The sequence below is a fragment of the Schistocerca cancellata genome, chromosome 2 (assembly GCF_023864275.1).
Source record: "Schistocerca cancellata isolate TAMUIC-IGC-003103 chromosome 2, iqSchCanc2.1, whole genome shotgun sequence".
NCBI lineage: Eukaryota > Metazoa > Arthropoda > Insecta > Orthoptera > Acrididae > Schistocerca > Schistocerca cancellata.
This window is the reverse complement of record NC_064627.1, coordinates 800,226,188-800,247,776: the sequence shown is the minus strand read 5'-3', so window position 1 is coordinate 800,247,776 and position 21,589 is coordinate 800,226,188. Positions and strand designations below refer to the sequence as shown.

At 39.7% G+C, this 21,589-nt stretch overlaps 1 protein-coding gene across 2 annotated transcripts in view; it reads left to right on the top strand.

Moving 5' to 3' along the window:
• The window catches only part of LOC126162659 (nucleolar MIF4G domain-containing protein 1), a 121,383-nt gene that overhangs the window by 10,225 nt on the left and 89,569 nt on the right, over positions 1-21,589 (top strand). The window contains exons 2-3 of one of the 2 annotated variants that reach the window (XM_049919299.1): positions 10,587-11,143; positions 13,490-13,642. In XM_049919299.1, coding sequence (XP_049775256.1) covers positions 10,587-11,143; positions 13,490-13,642 — 710 coding nt within the window. Of the gene's footprint in view, positions 1-10,564; positions 11,144-13,489; positions 13,643-21,589 lie in introns of both variants that reach the window. The other variant, XM_049919300.1, reaches the window with a different exon arrangement.

Here is a 21,589-nt window from a genome sequence, read left to right as displayed (position 1 = left end):
TCTGCCCTTGGCATCAAAAAAGCAAATCGGCATTGTTTTGATGTTTGATTTGACTTGACAACATTTTTTTTTGGACAGGGTGACAGCGACCTATTCCATTGGCTTGACTGTTGCTTTGTTTCTGTGTCATAACCATAGCACCATGATTCATCACCAATAATGACCTTTGACAGAAAATCTGGATCAGATTTATGCTGTTGTTTCAAAGTATGACATGTTTCAACTTGATGTTCCTTTTGGTTGTCAGTCAGAACCTGAGGAACAAACTTGGCAGCAACCTTTTTCATTCCCAAATCTTCTGTTAAAATTTGCTGATCCGAGCTCCAAGATAACCCACTCATCTCTGACATTTGATCAGTTGTCTGTCGATGATCTGTGAGCAGAAGCTCTTGAATTTTTTCAATATTTTCGTCAATTCGGGAAGTTGATGTATGTCATCAATTGACATCTTGCCATTTTTAAATCAAGCAAACCACTCATATACTTGAGTTTTTCCAATGTCATCTTTGTAAGCAGCATTTTTACCAAATAGAGAACAAATTTTCACAGGTGCATGTTGTTCACTTAAACTTGCCATCATAAAACATAAAACAAGAACAAAACAGCATTAGCACAAACAATCACTGTAGATGACAACACAGGCGACACTGAACTGTGAATAGGTTGCGCTATACCTGCCAAGTGGCAGAAATGTGTACTACACGAGCTCTGCCCATGGCAATGTCATTCCCGTTTTTCTGGGTACCCTCCTCATAGTACACAGTAGGACTCAGCCATATGATGCAAGGCTTCTTGCTGTAGTAAGAGAACCCTCCAGTGTGTGCTGTATGAATCACAGTGTGTCACAGTTTGGTCAAATTTGTTTTCTATTCAGTTGAGAGGGCAGCAGTTAATTTACTGGCAGATCCACCATCTATTTTTATTAGCAGTCTAATAAATGTGGTATTTTAAGCATTTTTTATAAATGTCTGACTTGTCCTGTAAAATTTTTGGGAGAAGTTTGTCAAGGTGAGTGTTCTTGTTTGGGTGTCCATAAGTGAAGCTAGTCCCCCATTCGGATCTCCGGGCGGGGACTACTCAGGAGGACGTCATTATCAGGAGAAAGAAAACCGGCGTTCTACGGATCGGATCGTGGAATGTCAGATCCCTTAATCGGGCAGGTAGGTTAGAAAATTTAAAAATGGAAATGGATAGGTTAAAGTTAGATATAGTGGGAATTAGTGAAGTTCGGTGGCAGGAGGAACAAGACTTTTGGTCAGGTGATTACAGGGTTATAAATACAAAATCAAATAGGGGTAATGCAGGAGTAGGTTTAATAATGAATAAAAAAATAGGAGTGCGGGTTAGCTACTACAAACAGCATAGTGAACACATTATTGTGGCCAAGATAGACACAAAGCCCATGCCTACTACAGTAGTACAAGTTTATATGCCAACTACCTCTGCAGATGATGAAGAAATAGATGAAATGTATGACGAGATAAAAGAAATTATTCAGGTAGTGAAAGGAGACGAAAATTTAATAGTCATGGGTGACTGGAATTCGTCAGTAGGAAAAGGGAGAGAAGGAAACATAGTAGGTGAATATGGATTGGGGGGAAGGAATGAAAGAGGAAGCCGCCTTGTAGAATTTTGCACAGAGCATAACTTAATCATAGCCAACACTTGGTTCAAGAATCATAAAAGAAGGTTGTATACCTGGAAGAATCCTGGAGATACTAAAAGGTATCAGATAGATTATATAATGGTAAGACAGAGATTTAGGAACCAGGTTTTAAATTGTAAGACATTTCCAGGGGCAGATGTGGATTCTGACCACAATCTATTGGTTATGAACTGCAGATTGAAACTGAAGAAATTGCAAAAAGGTGGGAATTTAAGGAGATGGGACCTGGATAAACTGAAAGAACCAGAGGTTGTAGAGAGTTTCAGGGAGAGCATAAGGGAACAATTGACAGGAATGGGGGAAAGAAATACAGTAGAAGAAGAATGGGTAGCTCTGAGGGATGAAGTAGTGAAGGCAGCAGAGGATCAAATAGGTAAAAAGACGAGGGCTAATAGAAATCCTTGGGTAACAGAAGAAATATTGAATTTAATTGATGAAAGGAGAAAATATAAAAATGCACTAAAAGAAGCAGGCAAAAAGGAATACAAACGTCTCAAAAATGATATCGACAGGAAGTGCAAAATGGCTAAGCAGGGATGGCTAGAGGACAAATGCAAGGATGTAGAGGCTTGTCTCATTAGGGGTAAGAGAGATACTGCCTACAGGAAAATTAAAGAGACCTTTGGAGAGAAGAGAACCACTTGTATGAATATCAAGAGCTCAGATGGCAACCCAGTTCTAAGCAAAGAAGGGAAGGCAGAAAGGTGGAAGGAGTATATAGAGGGTTTATACAAGGGCGATGTACTTGAGGACAATATTATGGAAATGGAAGAGAATGTAAATGAAGACGAAATGGGAGATAAGATACTGCGTGAAGAGTTTGACAGAGCACTGAAAGACCTGAGTCGAAACCAGGCCCCGGGAGTAGACAACATTCCATTTGAACTACTGATGGCCTTGGGAGAGCCAGTCATGACAAAACTCTACCATCTGGTGAGCACGATGTATGAGACAGGCGAAATACCCTCAGACTTCAAGAAGAATATAATAATTCCAATCCCAAAGAAAGCAGGTGTTGACAGATGTGAAAATTACCGAACTATCAGTTTAATAAGTCACAGCTGCAAAATACTAACGCGAATGCTTTACAGACGAATGGAAAAACTGGTAGAAGCCGACCTCGGGGAAGATCAGTTTGGATTCCGTAGAAATGTTGGAACACGTGAGGCAATACTGACCTTACGACTTATCTTAGAAGAAAGATTAAGAAAAGGCAAACCTACGTTTCTTGCATTTGTAGACTTAGAGAAAGCTTTTGACAACGTTAACTGGAATACTCTCTTTCAAATTCTGAAGGTGGCAGGGGTAAAATACAGGGAGCGAAAGGCTATTTACAGTTTGTACAGAAACCAGATGGCAGTTATAAGAGTCGAGGGGCATGAAAGGGAAGCAGTGGTTGGGAAAGGAGTAAGACAGGGTTGTAGCCTCTCCCCGATGTTATTCAATCTGTATATTGAGCAAGCAGTAAAGGAAACAAAAGAAAAATTCGGAGTAGGTATTAAAATTCATGGAGAAGAAGTAAAAACGTTGAGGTTCACCGATGACATTGTAATTCTGTCAGAGACAGCAAAGGACTTGAAAGAGCAGTTGAATGGAATGGACAGTGTCTTGAAAGGAGGATATAAGATGAACATCAACAAAAGCAAAACGAGGATAATGGAATGTAGTCAAGTTAAGTCGGGTGATGCTGAGGGAATTAGATTAGGAAATGAGACACTTAAAGTAGTAAAGGAGTTTTGCTATTTAGGGAGTAAAATAACCGATGATGGTCGAAGTAGAGAGGATATAAAATGTAGACTGGCAATGGCAAGGAAAGCGTTTCTCAAGAAGAGGAATTTGTTAACATCCAGTATAGATCTAAGTGTCAGGAAGTCGTTTCTGAAAGTATTTGTATGGAGTGTAGCCATGTATGGAAGTGAAACATGGACGATAACTAGTTTGGATAAGAAGAGAATAGAAGCTTTCGAAATGTGGTGCTACAGAAGAATGCTGAAGATAAAGTGGGTAGATCACGTAACTAATGAGGAGGTATTGAATAGGATTGGGGAGAAGAGAAGTTTGTGGCACAACTTGACTAGAAGAAGGGATCGGTTGGTAGGACATGTTTTGAGGCATCAAGGGATCACAAATTTAGCATTGGAGGGCAGTGTGGAGGGTAAAAATCGTAGAGGGAGACCAAGAGATGAATACACTAAGCAGATTCAGAAGGATGTAGGTTGCAGTAGATACTGGGAGATGAAGAAGCTTGCACAGGATAGAGTAGCATGGAGAGCTGCATCAGACCAGTCTCAGGACTGAAGACCACAACAACAACAACAAGTGAAGCTGGGAGAGAGAGAGTGTAAATGTCAAAGACTGACACTTACTTATTCTGCCAAATTTTAGAAATTTTAATCTATTTGATCCTACTAATTATTGTAAGGATGGTGACAACCTCACCATGAAATGCCCGTATACCACAAACACATATGAATTGTTTTTATAAGAATGGAAAAGTTAGCACACCAGACTCACATTTGGGAGGAAAATGGTTCAAACCTGTGTCCAGCCATCCTGATTTAGATTTTCCATGATATCCCTAAATCACTCTAGACAAATGCTGGGGTGTTTACTTTGAAAGGGCATGGCTGATTTCCTTCCACATTTTTCCCTAATTCAATGGGACTGATGACCTCACTGTTTGGTTCCCTCCCCCAAACAAACAAAGAATGTATTTATAGAATTTGTAGGTTCAAAGAAAGCTAATATTAACATTAAAAAACACAATGTTCGGCATTGGAATAAATTTTAAGTGAAGTTTTTGACAATGTTGGTCTGAATACACTCTTTGAAATTCTGAAAGTAATGGGGATAAAATACTCAGAGTGAAAAATCGTTTATAACTTGTACAGAAAGCAGATGGCGGTCATAAGAATTGAAGAGCTTGAAAGGGAAGAAATAGTTGAGGCGGGAGTGAGACAAGATTACAACCTATCCCCAATATTCTTCAGTGTGTTCATTGAGCAAGCATTAAAGGAATCCAAGGAGAAATTTGGAAATAAAATAAAAGTTCAGAGAGAGGAAATAAAAACTTTGAGGTTTGCCAATGACATTGTAATTCTGCCAGAGGCTGGAAAGTACTTGGAAGAGCAAGTAATCAGAATGAGTAGTGTCTTGAAAGGAGTAATGCCGAGGGAAATAGATTAGGAAATTAGACACCAAAGTGTTAAGTGAGATTTGTTATTTGGGAAGCAGTAAGTAGAGAGGATATAAAATGCAAATTGACAATAACAAGAAAAGTTTAACGAAAAAAGGAACTTATTAACACATTATAGAAATTGAAGTGTTAGGAAGTCTTTTTTGAGGTATTTGTGTGAATTGTAGCCTTGCACAGGAGTGAAACCTGGATGATAAACAATTCTACATCTACATTTATATTCCACAAGCCACCCAACGGTGTGTGGCGGAGGGCACTTTACGTGCCACTGCCATTACCTCCCTTTTCTGTTCCAGTCGTGTATGGTTCGCGGGAAGAACAACTGCCGGAAAGCCTCCGTGCGTGCTTGAATCTCCCTACTTGTACATTTGTGGTCTCCTCGGGAGGTATAAGTAGGGGGAAGCAAATATATTTGATACCTCATCCAGAAACGCACCCTCTCGAAACCTGGACAGCAAGCTACACTGCGATGCAGAGCACCTCTCTTGCAGAGTCTGCCACTTGAGTTTGCTAAACATCTCCGTAATGCTATCACGCTTATGAAATAACCTTCTGACGAAACACGCCGCTCTTCTTTGGATCTTCTCTATCTCCTCTGTCAACCCGACCTGGTACGGATCCCACACTGATGAGCAATACTCAAGAATAGGTCGAACGAGTGTTTTGTAAACCACCTCCTTTGTTGATGGACTACATTTTCTAAGGATTCTTCCAATGAATCTCAACCTGGCACCCGCCTTACCAACAATTAATTTTATATGATCACTTCAAATCGTTCCGTATGCGTACTCCCAGATATTTTACAGAATATGCGTACTCCCAGATATTTTACAGAAGTAACTGCTTCCAATGTTTGTTCTGCTATCATATAATCATACAATAAAGGATCCTTCTTTCTATATATTCGCAATACAATACATTTGTCTATGTTAAGGGTCAGTTGCCACTCCCCGCACCAAGTGCTTATCCGCTGCAGATCTTCCTGCATTTCGCTGCAATTTTCTAATGCTGCAACTTCTCTGTATACTACAGCATCATCCGTGAAAAGCCACATGGAACTTCCGACACTATCTACTAGGTCATTTATATATATTGTGAAAAAACAATGGTCCCATAACACTCCCCTGTAGTACGCCAGAGGTTACTTTAACGTCTGTAGACGTCTCTCCATTGAGAACAACATGCTGTGTTCTGTTTGCTAAAAACTCTTCAATCCAGCCACACAGCTGGTCTGATATTCCGTAGGCTCTTACTTTCTTTATCAGGCGACAGTGTGGAACTGTATTGAATGTCTTCCGGAAGTCAAGGAAAATGGCATCTACCTGGGAGCCTATATCTAATATTTTCTGGTTCTCATGAACAAATAAAGCGATTTGGGTGTCTCACGATCACAGTTTCCGGAATCCATGTTGATTCCGACAGAGTACTTTCTGGGTTTCCAGAAATGACATGATACGCGAGCAAAAAACATGTTCTAAAATTCTACAACAGATTGATGTCAGAGATATAGGCCTGTAGTTTTGCACATCTGCTTGACGACCCTTCTTGAAAACTGGGGCTACCTGTGCTCTTTTCCAATCATTTGGAACCTTCCGTTCCTCTAGAGACTTGCGGTACACGGCTGTTAGAAGGGGGGCAAGTTCTTTCGCGTACTCTGTGTAGAATCGAATTGGTATCCCATCAGGTCCAGTGGACTTTCCTCTGTTGAGTGATTTCAGTTGCTTTTCTATTCCTTGGACACTTATTTCGATGTCAGCCATTTTTTCGTTCGTGTGAGGATTTAGAGAAGGAACAATTCAGACAATAAGAGAATAGAAGCTTTTAAAATGTGTTGCTACAGAAGAATGTTGTAGATTAGATTGGTAGGTAGAGTAATTAATGAAGACATGCTGAATAAAACTGGAAAAAAGAAACAAAATTTATGGCACCACTTGTCTAGAAGAAGGACCAGTTGATAGGACACATCATGAGGCATCAAGGATATGGCTATGGAGGTAAGTGGAGGGGGGGGGGATTGTAGAGGTAGATCATGGATGGATACAGTAAGTAGGCTCAAATGTGTGTAGGGTACTGTAGTTATGCAGAATGTCAACAGCAGCATTGTGCCAGACTGATCTGTAGAGTATCCTGAGATTCTGGTTAGTTTGGAAGGTGATAGTGTGTTTATGTGTTGGCAAAACAAACAGTAGTGTTATGACAATTTTTAATATATTTTGCCTTATACAGCTACATTACAAATGATAACCTATAATTTCATACTTTTGTCTAATATTTTCAAATTTTTGCTACATTTTTAGGTATTACTTAGGAAAACATCCAACACAAAACTCTTAATCCCCTGGAGATACCATTATAGGTTTTGTTTTGCTGATGTTTCCCTGTTGTTAGTGACATAATAAATTGTTCATTTCTTAAGACTTCTAATCTCTCTCTCTCTCTCTCTCTCTCTCTCTCTCTCTCTCTCTCTCTCTCTCTCTCTCTCCCCCCCCCCCCCCCCCTCTCTGTATGTGTGGGTGTGTGCGTGTGCACAGGGAATTTTATAAGGATCCTATAGTGACAAAAAGTTTGGAAATTGGTCTATATCAAAAGAATATTATAAAGAAGTATCTCATGCATCCAAAAAGATAGGCTATACATAAAATTGTTTCCATAGGCAGATACAGTGAAAAGAGCTCTCTGAATATTCAGGTTCCATGTAAAATCCGTGAACAGGTTCAGACCTTCCAGTCAACTCTCACTGATCAGTCTCCTGTTGAAATGAAAAGCAACAGAAAAAATACCACATAAACAATGTTTTACAAGCCCATACACTCATGAAGATGTGTTACTGAAATAAGCACTCCTTGTCTTAAAAATCAGTTGAGACTAGTTGAAAGTGAACAGGGCTAGAGTCTCTGACAGATTTATTTATAGATTTAACATTGGCTATGCTGTGAATTGAACCCCTTACATATTTAAAATTCACTCAGTCAATAGTCTTGTGTGATAGAGAACTGCAGAGGTTACTTCTTTGTAGAAAATGGTTTAAAGAATACATAAACAGTATTAAAAATGACTATCCTCAATATTCATTGGCTGCAGGAGCCTAGATTATATTCTAAGGTCGAAAACCACATGCCAAACTGTTGTTGTAATTTTTTTTTTTTTTGCCAATGTGATTGGCTTCAAAAATTTTTTGACTAAAGAAGTCCAGCATGTTAGACTTTATGGAGAAGGTTTGACAGAAAGGGATGTACGGACAGTAAATAATTAGTTATATTTTATCAGGGTGCATACGGACTCCTTATACTCCTTAGAAACACCTTAATTGTGAAATAATTTCCAAGGCGTAGTTGGAACAACGTATTCCGTAGAAACTTGTTCTACTATCATAATGCAAAAACTGCACGGCTTACAACATGTATGTTATCACTACGGAAATTTTTTTCAGCTTACAGTGATAGCAAAATGAACAGAAATGCTCTTGATGTGTCATTCAGCTCAAGCATAGTGGTGATTGGCTCAGATCACCCTAATAATCACACCTGCCCTTCTACGGCCAGAAGAGAAAGACAGTTCTTTGAGAGACTCCTTTCCCTGCCTCTCCCTCTTTTTTGTAGTACTGAAAAGTGGTTTGCAGCCAGGTGCTGGGTGGTACCAGGAATTTGGGTATCTTGATAGATTGCTAATCCTTGATTTATATTTTGTGTACACATGTGATAAAATTGAAATATTTGAAAGTAGAAAATGTAGATTTGTATCTTACATGAATAAAAGTAATTCTGTCTTTTTAATAATTTCTCTTAAGCAAATGTGAAATGAACAGGATTCACCTTCATATAGGAAGTGAATCAAAAATATGGTGCTTATAAAAATGTTCAAGTGTTTATTGCTGTTCAAAAATAACAAATTTAGAAATAAAGTTACCATATATGTCACCTATATGGTGTTTTTTCCCTTGTCACAATTTACTTAAAAATTGATGTGCGTATGACACATATTGAGTGTTTAGGGTTTATTTGGCCTGGCTATATGACCATCAGTAATTGATTTATAAAACATGGTTGGGTATTCTGCATTTAAACTTACGAAACCAATAGTGGAAAATCCAGGATGGAATAATGACAATATTATGGAAAAGATAGATTGCTGCTCTCGTATAGTAGGGATGGTGAGTCGTAAATTGGCACAACAGAAAGACTGCTAAACAACTAAGCTTTCAGATGAAAGGCCTTCTTCTGAATTAGACAAAACACATGCGTGTGCCCCTCCCCCCCCTCACACACACACACACACACACACACACACACACACACACACACACACACGCTTTCATGCCAACACAATTCATACACAAGTGACCACTGTCACACTCTGGCCGAGTCTGGCCTCGGCCTCGCCTCGGCAGCCAGAGACAGAGAGAGAGAGAGAGAGAGAGAGAGAGAGAGAGAGAGAGTGTGTGTGGGGGGGGGGGGGGGAGGGGCACACGCATGTGTTTTGTCTAATTCAGAAGAAGGCCTTTCATCTGAAAGCTTAGTTGTTTAGCAGTCTTTTTGTTGTGCGTGTGTGTGACTCAACATCCCCACTATGCGGTGAGTAGTAATCTACCCTTTTCATAATACAGGGTGTTTCAAAAGGAACATACCGGTTTTAAGATGGTGTAACATTTATTATGTTCAACTTACAATTGTAAATAATACATCAAATGAAAGAGCAACTCAAACAATTTTGTTTGTATACCTGTGCACAATGGGAAGAGTATGAAATGACAAAGAGTGACTGAAAAACATGTTGAATGAGTGCGAGTCTTTCACATGTAGCCTCAAGAAATATCCCTACGGAAAGGTTATGGGCCTTTCTTTTTCAGTGAATCAACTGTAACTGAAGTTTCTTATCTAGATATGCTACAGCTATGGCCTGTGCCTCAGTGGGAAGAAGCTGTACAACACATCTTTATTTGGGAGCGAGATGGTGCAACGCCTCGCTGGCATAACTCGGTACACGATTGCTTAAATGACGTTGTATCTGACTGGTGGATTGGGCACAAGGGGCCGGCTGACACAGCATTTTGTGCGTGACCTCCACTTTCACACATGATCTGACACGATTATGTGTATGTGCCTCCGATACCAGCTGATCTATCCGACTTTAGATACAGTGTTATTGCAACAGTTACTCCTTACACGTTGATCAAGATTTCGCAACAACTCGCCTATCGACTCAATGTGTGATTGGTGTTTACACTGAATAATTGTAAGAAAAACTGTTTGTGTTTTTCTTTTATGTGGTGTGTTATTTAAAACTGTAAGGTGAATGTAATATGTGCTACAAAGCCTTAAAACTCATATATTCATTTTGAAACACCCTGTATTGTCGTTATAAAACCATTAAGCAACGTTGTGAACATTGTGTGCTGCCTCTTCTTTCCAGATATCAGCCAGTCTTCTACAACCCTCCCTCCCACTGCTCACCTCCTTTCTCCCCTTGTTCACTTCACCCAACACAACGCTTCACTCTAGTCACTCTGCAGTGCTGGCACAGTGTAGTCAGCTTGGGTGATGTAGCTGTACAGGTAAGTGTGTGCGCGCGCGCATTTGTGTGTGTGTGTGTGTGTGTGTGTGTGTGTGTGTGTGAATCATTGTTTGTAATTTGTAACATCACAGTCTGTAATGCTAGTGGTTTCTTTCCTATGCAAGTGAATAATTCCTTTACTTGTCTTTCAGTCATTTTCCTTAAAGATATCAGATTTGTTGGAGGTGTGCGATAGTGAGAACCTCAGAGATGTCATGACTTCAGAACAAAATGTGTTCGATGCTTGTTCAGATATTGATGATGATTTCATAGCACTGTTTGGAAAATCAGACAGTGATCAACTGAACAACAAACATAATGTGTCTGCTGAAGATAGTGACTTTGTAGATACAGAAACTGATTCACAAGTTTCAGCTGAAGAATCTGACGTTCAAGATGTAAAACACATTGGTATTCATGAAGGCAGTACCTTATCTTCAAATGCAGAAACTTGCTTCAGTAAAGGGTGGAGTGTGACAGATCTGCAGGCTAATGATGGCAGTGACACAAAGAAGAAAACCAGAAAGAGAAAGTTAACAATTGAAAATGAAGGTGTGTTTACTGCAAACCAAAAAAAAGTTAAGTCCAACAAAAATAGAAATGGAGATGAAGAAATTAATGACTCAGAAGAAGCATTGTTAGATGGTATTGAAGGTGTGGATGCAAAAATTGAAGATTTTTGGGAAGATATTTATGGAAGAACTCGTGATAAAGCTGGAAATATTGTGAAGGTGTGTGTTTGTAACTGTTTACATCAACCATGATGACATTTTGTCATTGTTATTTTCAGTTCATTATGTCAATGTTTCTTGCACTTCTGACTCTGATACTAACATTTCCATCATTTGCATGTCGTTAAAGATATCCCATGAAAGACTGATATTTTTATTGTATTATCTTGCACATTTCGCGTATTTTTTGGTCTTGTAGAGCAGTATTTCCACTTATCCTAAAGAAGGACTATATTGTTTTAAACACTTCAGCTGACATTTAAAATTGCCTAATACATCAAGCCTACAGTGGAATACAATTTACTAGTTAACTCTCTTTATGTACAATATGTGTGCTGCAACAAGTCCTGATTTTTAGTTTATTTTTCCTGTAATTTAATGTAACTGGATAGATAAAAAGTCTACTCACCAAGCGGCTGCAGGAGAACACACATATAAAGGTTAAGGAAATTTGCAAGCTTTTGGAGCCAGTGGCTTCTTCTTCTGGCAGAAGGTTGGAAAGGAAAGGAAAAGGGGTGAAGGAAAGTGACTGATGAGGTTTAGGAAATGGGGAGAATTTGGAAAAGTTGTCCCGAACCCAGGTCAGGAGAGACTTGCAGGTGGGATGGGAAGAAAAGACTAATTGTTGGGTCTGCACCAGAAGAGATTTGAAAACATGAGAGCTTAGAGGTAAAAGATAGGGTGATAAGCCAGGCAGTGATTACTGACAAAACACTGTGCAAGAATTAATAAGAGCGGAGAGAGAGAGAGAGAGAGAGAGAGAGAGAGAGAGAGAGAGAGAGAGAGAGAGAGAGAGTGTGTGTGTGTGTGTGTGTGTGTGTGTGTGTGTGTGTGTGTGCATGCATGGGGGGGGGGGGGGGGGGGAGGAGACAAGTTAGAAAACTAAAAGGGAGTAAAGAAAGGAATAGTTATTGAGAAGAAATGCTGAGATCAAATAAATTAATGCAAATTAAGGCCATGTGGATGATGAGAATAAAGGACATGTAGTAATAACAGTTCCCATCTTCGGAGTTCTGAGAAACTGGTGTCCTGGGAAAGAATCCAGATGGCACATGTGGTGAAACAAACACCAAGGTTATGGCTGTCGTGTCGTAGAGCATACTCCGCAACAGGATATTGTGTGAACAGTGTTTACATACAGATTGTCAGTCAGTATGAATGGACATAGACGGCAGGTGTACCCTGACAACTCACAATATTTTGTTGCAGAGAATGCTCTACAACATGACAGTCATGACTTTGGTTCCTGTTCCACCACATGTGCCATCTGGGTTCTTTCCCCAGACACTATCTTCTCGAACTCCTTAGATAACAACTGGTGTTACAACATGTCCTTGGTTCTTACCACACACCTGCCCTTAATTTATGTTCATTTCTTTGATGTCGGTATTCCTTTCTTCACACCCTTTTTTCTATATCTGTTATTTTCTAACCTGTCTATTCTGCACACCCTCCACACCTCTACCATGTACAATGCTCTTAGCTTTCCTCATCAACCCGTCCAGCCTCCCCTGACCCAGGGTACTGGGTGACTTTTCCAAACTTCCCCTATTTCCTAAATTTTGCTATTCATTTTTATTTGTCCCATTTCCTTTTCCTTCAACCCTTCTGCCAGGAGGAGGAGCTACTGTCTCCAAAAGAAATTTCGTTAACCTTGATGCCGCTTGGTGAGCAGACGGTATCCTGTTACATTATATTTTCAAAAAGTGATTATTTTTGTTAATATATTTTCACATAATTTTTCAGTCTTGTAGTTTTTGTTGCTGATAAGCATAATTTCCGTACTTAAAAATACAGACTGCCATGAGTGAAAGATGGATATCTTTTTTACTCTTTATGCCACAGTCACATAAAATGGTCATGTTGCTACCTACAACAACTTAATATCTCTAAAAATACCCATTCGTGAGGGGGGGGGGGGGGGACACACGTTTGTTTTCGATTTGCAGATGCGGATTCTACGCCAAAAAATACGCAGGGTTTATCCGCTCATTTGTGCCATTATGTTTGACAGTTTTTTTTAAAATACAAATGTGAAAGCTGTTTAAGGTATGCAACAAAAATATTGAACATGGTGCTACATTGAAATGTTGTCAGTTTGTATGTTTTCTCAAAAAAAGGCAAGGTTGTAATTTAGCAAGACAGTTTGTAATGTTATTTTTCACATCTTACTAGAAGTTGACACTTTGTTTAACGACACCTGAGTGATTTACATGTAAGTGAAAAAGTTCTATTTTGAGTTTAACATAATACTGGTAAAAAGTTCTATTTTCAGTTTAGCATAGTACTGGCATCGCTACTGCACCAGCCATATGATGTGACTTCATATTCTTATTTACATTTCAGGGTACTACTGGAAAGTATGTGCCGCCTCACATGAGACTGAAAAATGAAGCTGAGGATGACAAGAAACAACTGCTGTTGCTGAGACTGAAAAAGCAAATGAAAGGTCTTTTGAACAGATTATCAGAAGGAAACATGAAAAATATTGCAACACAGGTCTCTATTCTTTATATCAAGTAAATATTATATCTTTATTCAAACTTGGAGGAACAGTGTAGTAAACGCCTTATTGCTGCATTTTTCCTTACATGAGAATTTTTGCACTTATCATGCAACACTTAATTTACAAATATACGGTAGATTTCTGGCCATTGGTGTTCATAAAATTCGCTTGTCATTGTTGAATAGCTGACCGTGCCATAGTGACACCACATCAAAAACTTTCATAGACAAAGTGGAGGACTGTGCATAACTACACATTCTTGTTTAATATTCTATGTTTCATCAAGCATTTCTTTATACCTCAGAACTGAGGAAACAGCAACTTCATTGCAGCATTCAGTTTGCCAATGTTGTCTTTACAACCTAAGATTGCTTTTTAGCTGCTGAAAGTATGCCTTGACAACCCTGAATTCTGCATTGTAAATGACATTATACAACAGATCAACAAAAGTGGCATATAGAGGGATAAGTTTAAAAGGCAACCCTCTCCATCTTTTCTGTATGCTTCTCCCATTTGTGTTCTCAGCATATGCCATAAGTTGGTAGCCTTTGGCCCTTAAGTGTCGAGCCCAGTAAACAATGCCATCAGACAATGCTGTTTGGTTCATGTATGCTCAGTGCACACATTTGAAAATGATGATACCTGAAATCTTATTTAAAACAATTTATTAAAGCTGCAAAACCATACTTCTGGAAAGTGCTTAGAAAATACTGCAGTGAAACAGCAGCCTCTCCGTAATGATATATTCTCCAGTGTTTTAGAATGTATATTACTCCTCATCTGCTAAATTGTAAATCCACATTAGTTATTATTACCTGAACATTTAAGCATTCCTTAACTTGGCACATTAGTTTTAACCTCACTACAAAGCAGAAACATGAGTCTTCTGTTCCACACAGGTAATACTGATAGACATAGTAGCACAGGCAATGTACACCCGGTAGCTGTCGTGCCTCATATTGATAAATTTTTGTGTGGGACAGAAGAAATTGAAGGTGACAAGAAACGGAGTGGAGAGAGGGAATAGCATTCACAGCTTTGGGCAGAGGAAGGAACTTGACATTTAGTGCAATTTATTGATGTTTAACTGTGCTCTTCTGAAGACTCGGTATCCAAGGAGTCAATTGAAGCCATAGCATTGTCAGTGATTTCAATGAACTTTTCTTAAATGCTTTCCTTCAGAAAGTTGTTTTCTTGCAGAGTTTCAGCGTGGCATATGTACTTAATCCAGTCTTCCATCATAACATCATCTTTGCTTCAAGTAAATTCTCCCATCTTTCATTCTTTCCTTTGACTAGGGCCCACAAGTTTTCAGTGACAGTGGTAGGGGGGCAACCTCACAGCTCATTTCTGCCGCTGAACTAACAAGTTCATAATGATTCAAAAGACGCTTGTGTCACCTGATTTCCTCCAGTAACCTGAAATTAAAATATTTTTGTCTTCTAGCCACTGTGCAATTTTTTCCTTCTTTGTAGTTAAATTAGGAATTTTCTCCCTTTTTTCCTCAATTGATAACTAGTGTTATCCATGATGATCGCACAGTCTTCTTTTAAACCATGTAATAAATGTGAAAACCAGTGTTTAAATATATGACTATTCATATCTTCATGATCCTCTGTGGATTTTCAGTCTTTAAACATTAGCTTTTCACTTTTCATAAAGTTATAGTCTGATGACCTTGTGTGTCAGGCAGTAAGTCTGTTCCTTCTGCATATGTACTTCAACACACCTACGCCTTTTGAATCATGCCAGATGTGCTTTCTTACGTGATTTTGATTGATACAAGCATCATCAAGAAAATAATAGGGCAATGAGGATTTACTTTCTGAATGCTGTGCATTTTTCTGAAAATACTATCTCTACTTGCTGCAATATTGGATCAGTATCAGATCTCTCCATCAGAATGTGTGTCTTCCACCATTGCATTTTCTGTACGTAAATTCCAAGTACTTCAGAAATCTTCCACTTGAATGGCGGCTCCCTGTGAAAGCAGTCTTGTCATTTGACACATCTGCTACATTTTGCCTTGTAGGATGCTCGCCACAATCATAAAATTGCAATAGAGTATGATGAACAGTGTCTTTCTGGAAATTGTCCAAATCAGTGACAGTTTTTCTTCAGCTAATATCTTTTCTCAGAGAGTGGAACTTCATTTCTTGACCACAAGTTTCCATGGCCCATGGTTCTGTAGTAAAACAGCACATGCCTTATATGTACTTGATGCAATCACCGGTGCCAATAAGATTTAATCTTGCCTGGCATTGTCTTTAAGGTCATGAAGAAATTGGTATCTGTAGTATCTAACACTTTTGTTTGGCTCTGTGTGACTTGAAACTCAGTCATCTTAACTCACAAACAAAAATAGCAATAATTCCCAATGAAAATCACTGCTCTCTTTGCAATTGTACACTTTTGTGCAGAGCACACACGGTCGAATGCTGGATAGTTGGTAGTAACAAAGTCATGTCAGCAGCATCGTGCTGCATAAACCCTATTAACGATGAGTGTTTGGTAGCTAGCTGTTGTTTCTTTCAATGCTACCTTGGTATCACCCATGATGAAAATACGATTGAGACACCAGTGTGGGCATAGAGTCATGTGCCAAACTGGACTAGGCCAGAGGCTACTCATTGGCACTTAGAAAGGGAGAGAAGGCGAGGGGCGGGAGAACTGACCTACACCTCTCAGCTACCCAGTACAGTGTTTTCATACATTCATTGTAGAAAATTTGGTTCACTTGTGCAGAGATCAGAGCACTGTAGTCACCTCTGTAAGTTCCTACCTGTGTTACTTGGGTAACTGTATGGTTTTTTGCAATGACTAGTGTTCAAGGAGGAGAAAATAAGTTCAAAGTTGAAATTGACAAAGTTGAACAGGAAAGAAGCTCTTTTTAGGATTCAGTGAAGTCCTACTTCTGGGGCACACTCCGTTGTTGTTAACTGGCATTTATGATTTTTAGATTTATTCTGGGAAGTGTGAGGGCTGTCATAACCTAATAAAGCCACACGGGGTAGCTCTGATTAAGTAATGTGTAAGCCTAGCGGCCGATGACCTCAGCAGTTTGGTCCCATAGGAACTTACCACAAAGTCAGTTCAATTCATCTGTCCCTTTTGTATGCTGAAGTAATTTCTTCACTATGATAGGAATAATGATGTCAAAGGGGTGGCATTTTCCTCTCGTACACTACCTCAAAAGGTGAGAGACTTGTCAGCATGTACTTTAAAGTTATACATGCAAACTACATATTGTAAATACAGGGCTATTACAAATGATTGAAGCGATTTCATAAATTCACTGTAGCTCCATTCATTGACATATGGTCACGACACACTACAGATATGTAGAAAAACTCATAAAGTTTTGTTCGGCTGAAGCCGCACTTCAGGTTTCTGCCGCCAGAGCACTCGAGAGCGCAGTGAGACAAAATGGCGACAGGAGCCGAGAAAGCATACGTTGTGCTTGAATTGCACTCACATCAGTCAGTCATAACAGTGCAACGACACTTCACAACGAAGTTCAACAAACATCCACGAACTGCTAACTCCATTCGGCGATGGTATGCACAGTTTAAAGCTTCTGGGTCGGCCTGCAGTGAGCGAAGAAACGGTTGAACGCGTGCGGGCAAGTTTCACGCGTAGCCCGCGGAAGTCGGCGAATAAAGCAAGCAGGGAGCTAAACGTACCACAGCCGACGGTTTGGAAAATCTTACGGAAAAGGCTAAAGCAGAAGCCTTACTGTTCACAATTGCTACAAGCCCTGACACCCGATGACAAAGTCAAACGCTTTGAATTTTCTGGGCGGTTGCAACAGCTCATGGAAGTGGATGCGTTCATTGCGAAACTTGTTTTCAGTGATGAAGCAACATTTTTTCTTAATGGTGAAGTGAACAGACACAATGTGCGAATCTGGGCGGTAGAGAGTCCTCACGCATTCGTGCAGCAAATTCGCAGTTCACCAAAAGTTAACGTGTTTTGTGCAATCTCACAGTTTAAAGTTTACGGCCCCTTTTTTTTCTGCGAAAAAAACGTTACAGGACACGTGTATCTGGACATGCTGGAAAATTGGCTCATGCCACAACTGGAGACCGACAGCGCCGACTTCATCTTTCAACAGGATGGTGCTCCACCGCACTTCCATCATGATGTTCGGCTTTTCTTAAACAGGAGATTGGAAAACCGATGGATCGGTCGTGGTGGAGATCATGATCAGCAATTCATGTCATGGCCTCCACGCTCTCCCGACTTAACCCCATGCGATTTCTTTCTGTGGGGTTATGTGAAAGATTCAGTGTTAAAACCTCCTCTACCAAGAAATGTGCCAGAACTGTGAGCTCACATCAACGATGCTTTCGAAATCATTGATGGGGACATGCTTCGCCGAGTGTGGGAGGAACTTGATTATCGGCTTGATGTCTGCCGAATCACTAAAGGGGCACATATCGAACATTTGTGAATGCCTAAAAAAACTTTTTGAGTTTTTGTATGTGTGTGCAAAGCATTGTGAAAATATCTCAAATAATAAAGTTATTGTAGAGCTGTGAAATCGCTTCAATCATTTGTAATAACCCTGTACATATGCAGATCTGTATAACTGCTGTTAACGTAATAACTCATAATTTAGAGAGGATGCTACGTATTCATTCCGTTGTGCCATTAGTCTGTGGAGGGAATGGGCTTTTTTTGTAATTTCTGGATACAAAGTATGTGACATATCTGCATCATCAAGTCTGGTAAAGAATTTGTGCCCTGATCCATAACTAAGGTATCATGTATTCCACATTTAAGCATCCAGTTGTTAACTAAAGCCCTAAAGCCTGGCCAACTGATCAGGAATTGCCAACATTGCCAAGACCCTTGAAAAATGAATTGTAATTGTTAGTATGTATTTATTTCTAGTGGGTGCCCTATTATGCCTAAAATGTTAAGTACAGTCATTTGAAACACTTCTGATAGTCTTTACAAAGAAATTTTCTGATAACTAATATCAGCTCTTTGTGCACAAGACATAGGGTCTTTCACTTAATTGCTCCACATCAGATCTTGTTCTCCATCAGAATCTTTCTGCTTCTCATTTGTCCATCATTTGGCATCCTCTGTGACCTGATGACACATGTCATGTGCTTGAGCAGCACTTCGTCCTTGAATGCCATCAGAACCACTATGCACAGTCTGCACTTCATCGTTCTGCAGAACAAGCCCTCATGCTTCACGAACTGCAGTTGTGACCTGAATGCCTAATATTCTTTGTTAGCTGCTTGTGCTCTCTGCTAAAAAATGTACATACCACCTCATAATTAAAATTGCTGAGCTTGAGTGCCCATTTTGTATGCCAACATGACAAATCTTTCAGCATTAACAGCCATTTTAATGAAGCATGGTCCATGGTGACCTTAAACTTTCGTCCATATAAATAACAATGCAAGTATGCTATTTCATATACCACTTCCAACATTTCCTTTTCCATAGTGAGATTGTTACGCACTCCTTTGTTCAGTTAGTGTGAGGCATACGCTGCTGGATGTTCCTGCCCATTGATATTCTGCCTCAAAACACAACCAACCATGCTATTGCTGCTATCACAAGAGAGGATAAATTCCTTCTTAACTTCAGGAAAGGCTAGTACTGGATCAGAAACTAATGCTGCCTTCAGTGCCTCAAACACTGCTTGACGTTCTGCTGACCACTGGAATTTCGGTTCAAAGGTTCTATGATCTGTAAAAAAATTCTTTACAATTTTGCAATAAGAACTCCATAAACCTAGGAACGACATTAGTTGTTTTGTGGTTTGTGGTGCTGGGAAGTTCCGGATTGCCTCTGTTGGGTTTGAACGCCTTTTCATATATACCATGCAAGCTTTTTTGGTTTTAAATGATGTAGGATCCCATCTAATAACCTCTGGAACTTGGCTGGCACAGTTTATACCCCAATCATCATTCCTTAGCAGTGGTAATATCCACATGGAATCATGGAAGTTATTTTTGGTCTGTCTTCTGGGAATACCTCTTAACTTGTGATGCTTGCTGCTCAGATCCATTTTTGTGGATTACTGGCACCGTCCTAGGTTGTCTAACATTTCCATAATATTGGGAATCATATATGCGTCAGTTATGACTCACATTCAGGTAGTGATAACAGCAAAGGAATCTGTACTTCCTGGTGCCATCTGTTGACTTTTTTTTGGCATGATGACATTTGTGCTCCCTGGGGTATCACTGGACTCTATTAACCCTTCAGCTAATGCTGATCTATGAACTCCTCCATTATGAGTTGAAGATGCCTTGCTATGTGGTACAGCATTCTATAAACTGGCGCATTATTACCTGTCATTATATGGTGTTGGGTGACCTACGTTGCTGGTAGAGGACACTTTGTGTTAAATAAACCATAGTAGCAAAGCTCCCATTGCCTGCTGATAACTGCCTCGCAAGTGACCCAGTTTTTCACGTAACACTGCTGCATTGACGATTTATTTGGGGCTCTGGTCATCACAAGACCTATCAGTATCTTCCTCATCTAGTATCTCTAATGAGGCAATTATTAAGCCCTTTGACAGGCTAACCACATCCATACTGAAGTTATCCAAGGTTACAGGAGCCATAAATTCACTATTAATATTACTTTTGTGTGCTATGCTAGTAAGCACAAAAAATGAGTTCCATCTAATTCTTCATTTTCCTTTAGTGGCTCTACCACATAATATTTCTCATGGTAAGTCGGTATAAATGGAAACCCACACTAACTTCCCTGTCCCTCACCAATCTTTAGCATATGTGTTCACAATTCAGTCGGCAACAGCTTCAAGAAGGGTGTCCCTCGCAACATTGCCTCGCTTGCAGCTGTAGCCTCCAATAAGAACAAATTCCCATCGAGTTCCATTGTATACTGTGAAAGATGAATTCTGGCATGGTGTTTGTGGAGAAAATCTAGCCCAACAGTTGCTGAATACACTTCGCTAGTGTATGGGAACACTTCCGTATACTCCTGAAAATCTCTAGTTCTGCTACTGAAACTGAAAATGTTGTACTCAATGACTCGACATTATCATCACCCACCCCATGCAATTTAGTATGCGGAGTCCCAGTTTCTTCCTCCCTATGAGGTCTGGACTGATGATTGATGCATGTCTGCCAGACATTTATGTTCTTTGCCCTTCACACAGCATGACAAACAACATTCCATCTATGCACCTTTTTGTGCAATGTTATGTCCTATAAGGAATGTTTCCGACTGTGCCCTCTCATTTGCATTTTACTGTTGCACTCTCATTTAAATTTAATGGCTGCTTCTGCTGAAGTTGTTTTCACTTCCTATGCTGCCCACAATCATGCACTCAGTGTTCAATTTGGCCAAAAACCTTTCCATCTGCATCTATAACACTTTATTTCTGCAGAAAAAACTTGGTGGTCTGTATGTGTTCATGTAGCAATGTCAATCTTCTCTATCTGCCTTGTGACCCCAAGAGCCACTGCTAAATTGCCATGATTTTCCTTTCTAACCCTGTGTGATGTCTCTGTGGGGATACAGTGTATGCGGTGTTCATAAAGTCTGGGTACATAGAGAATTCTAAAATAATAATAAAGCACATTTTAGTCACTCCAATGTTAATAAGTAATATTTTCAACATGATCTTTGTGCTTTTCAATACATAATTTGATGTACTTTTCAAGATTAAGGTGAACTCAATGGAATAGATCTGAAGTGCCATCAATTTTAGCACACTGACAGGTAATGCATTCTGTCAGGTGATATAAATTTGTATTCTTCGCCAAGTAAACTTTTTTTAAAGTAAACCCCAGAAAATGAAATTAAGGTGGGGGGGGGGGGGGGGGGGGGGAGGTCTGGTGGATGAGCAGACCACTCCATATGATCTCTTCCCCCAATCCATTGAGGAAAATTGTCATCAACCAATATCTAACAGCTGCAGCAAAATGGGCAGGGGC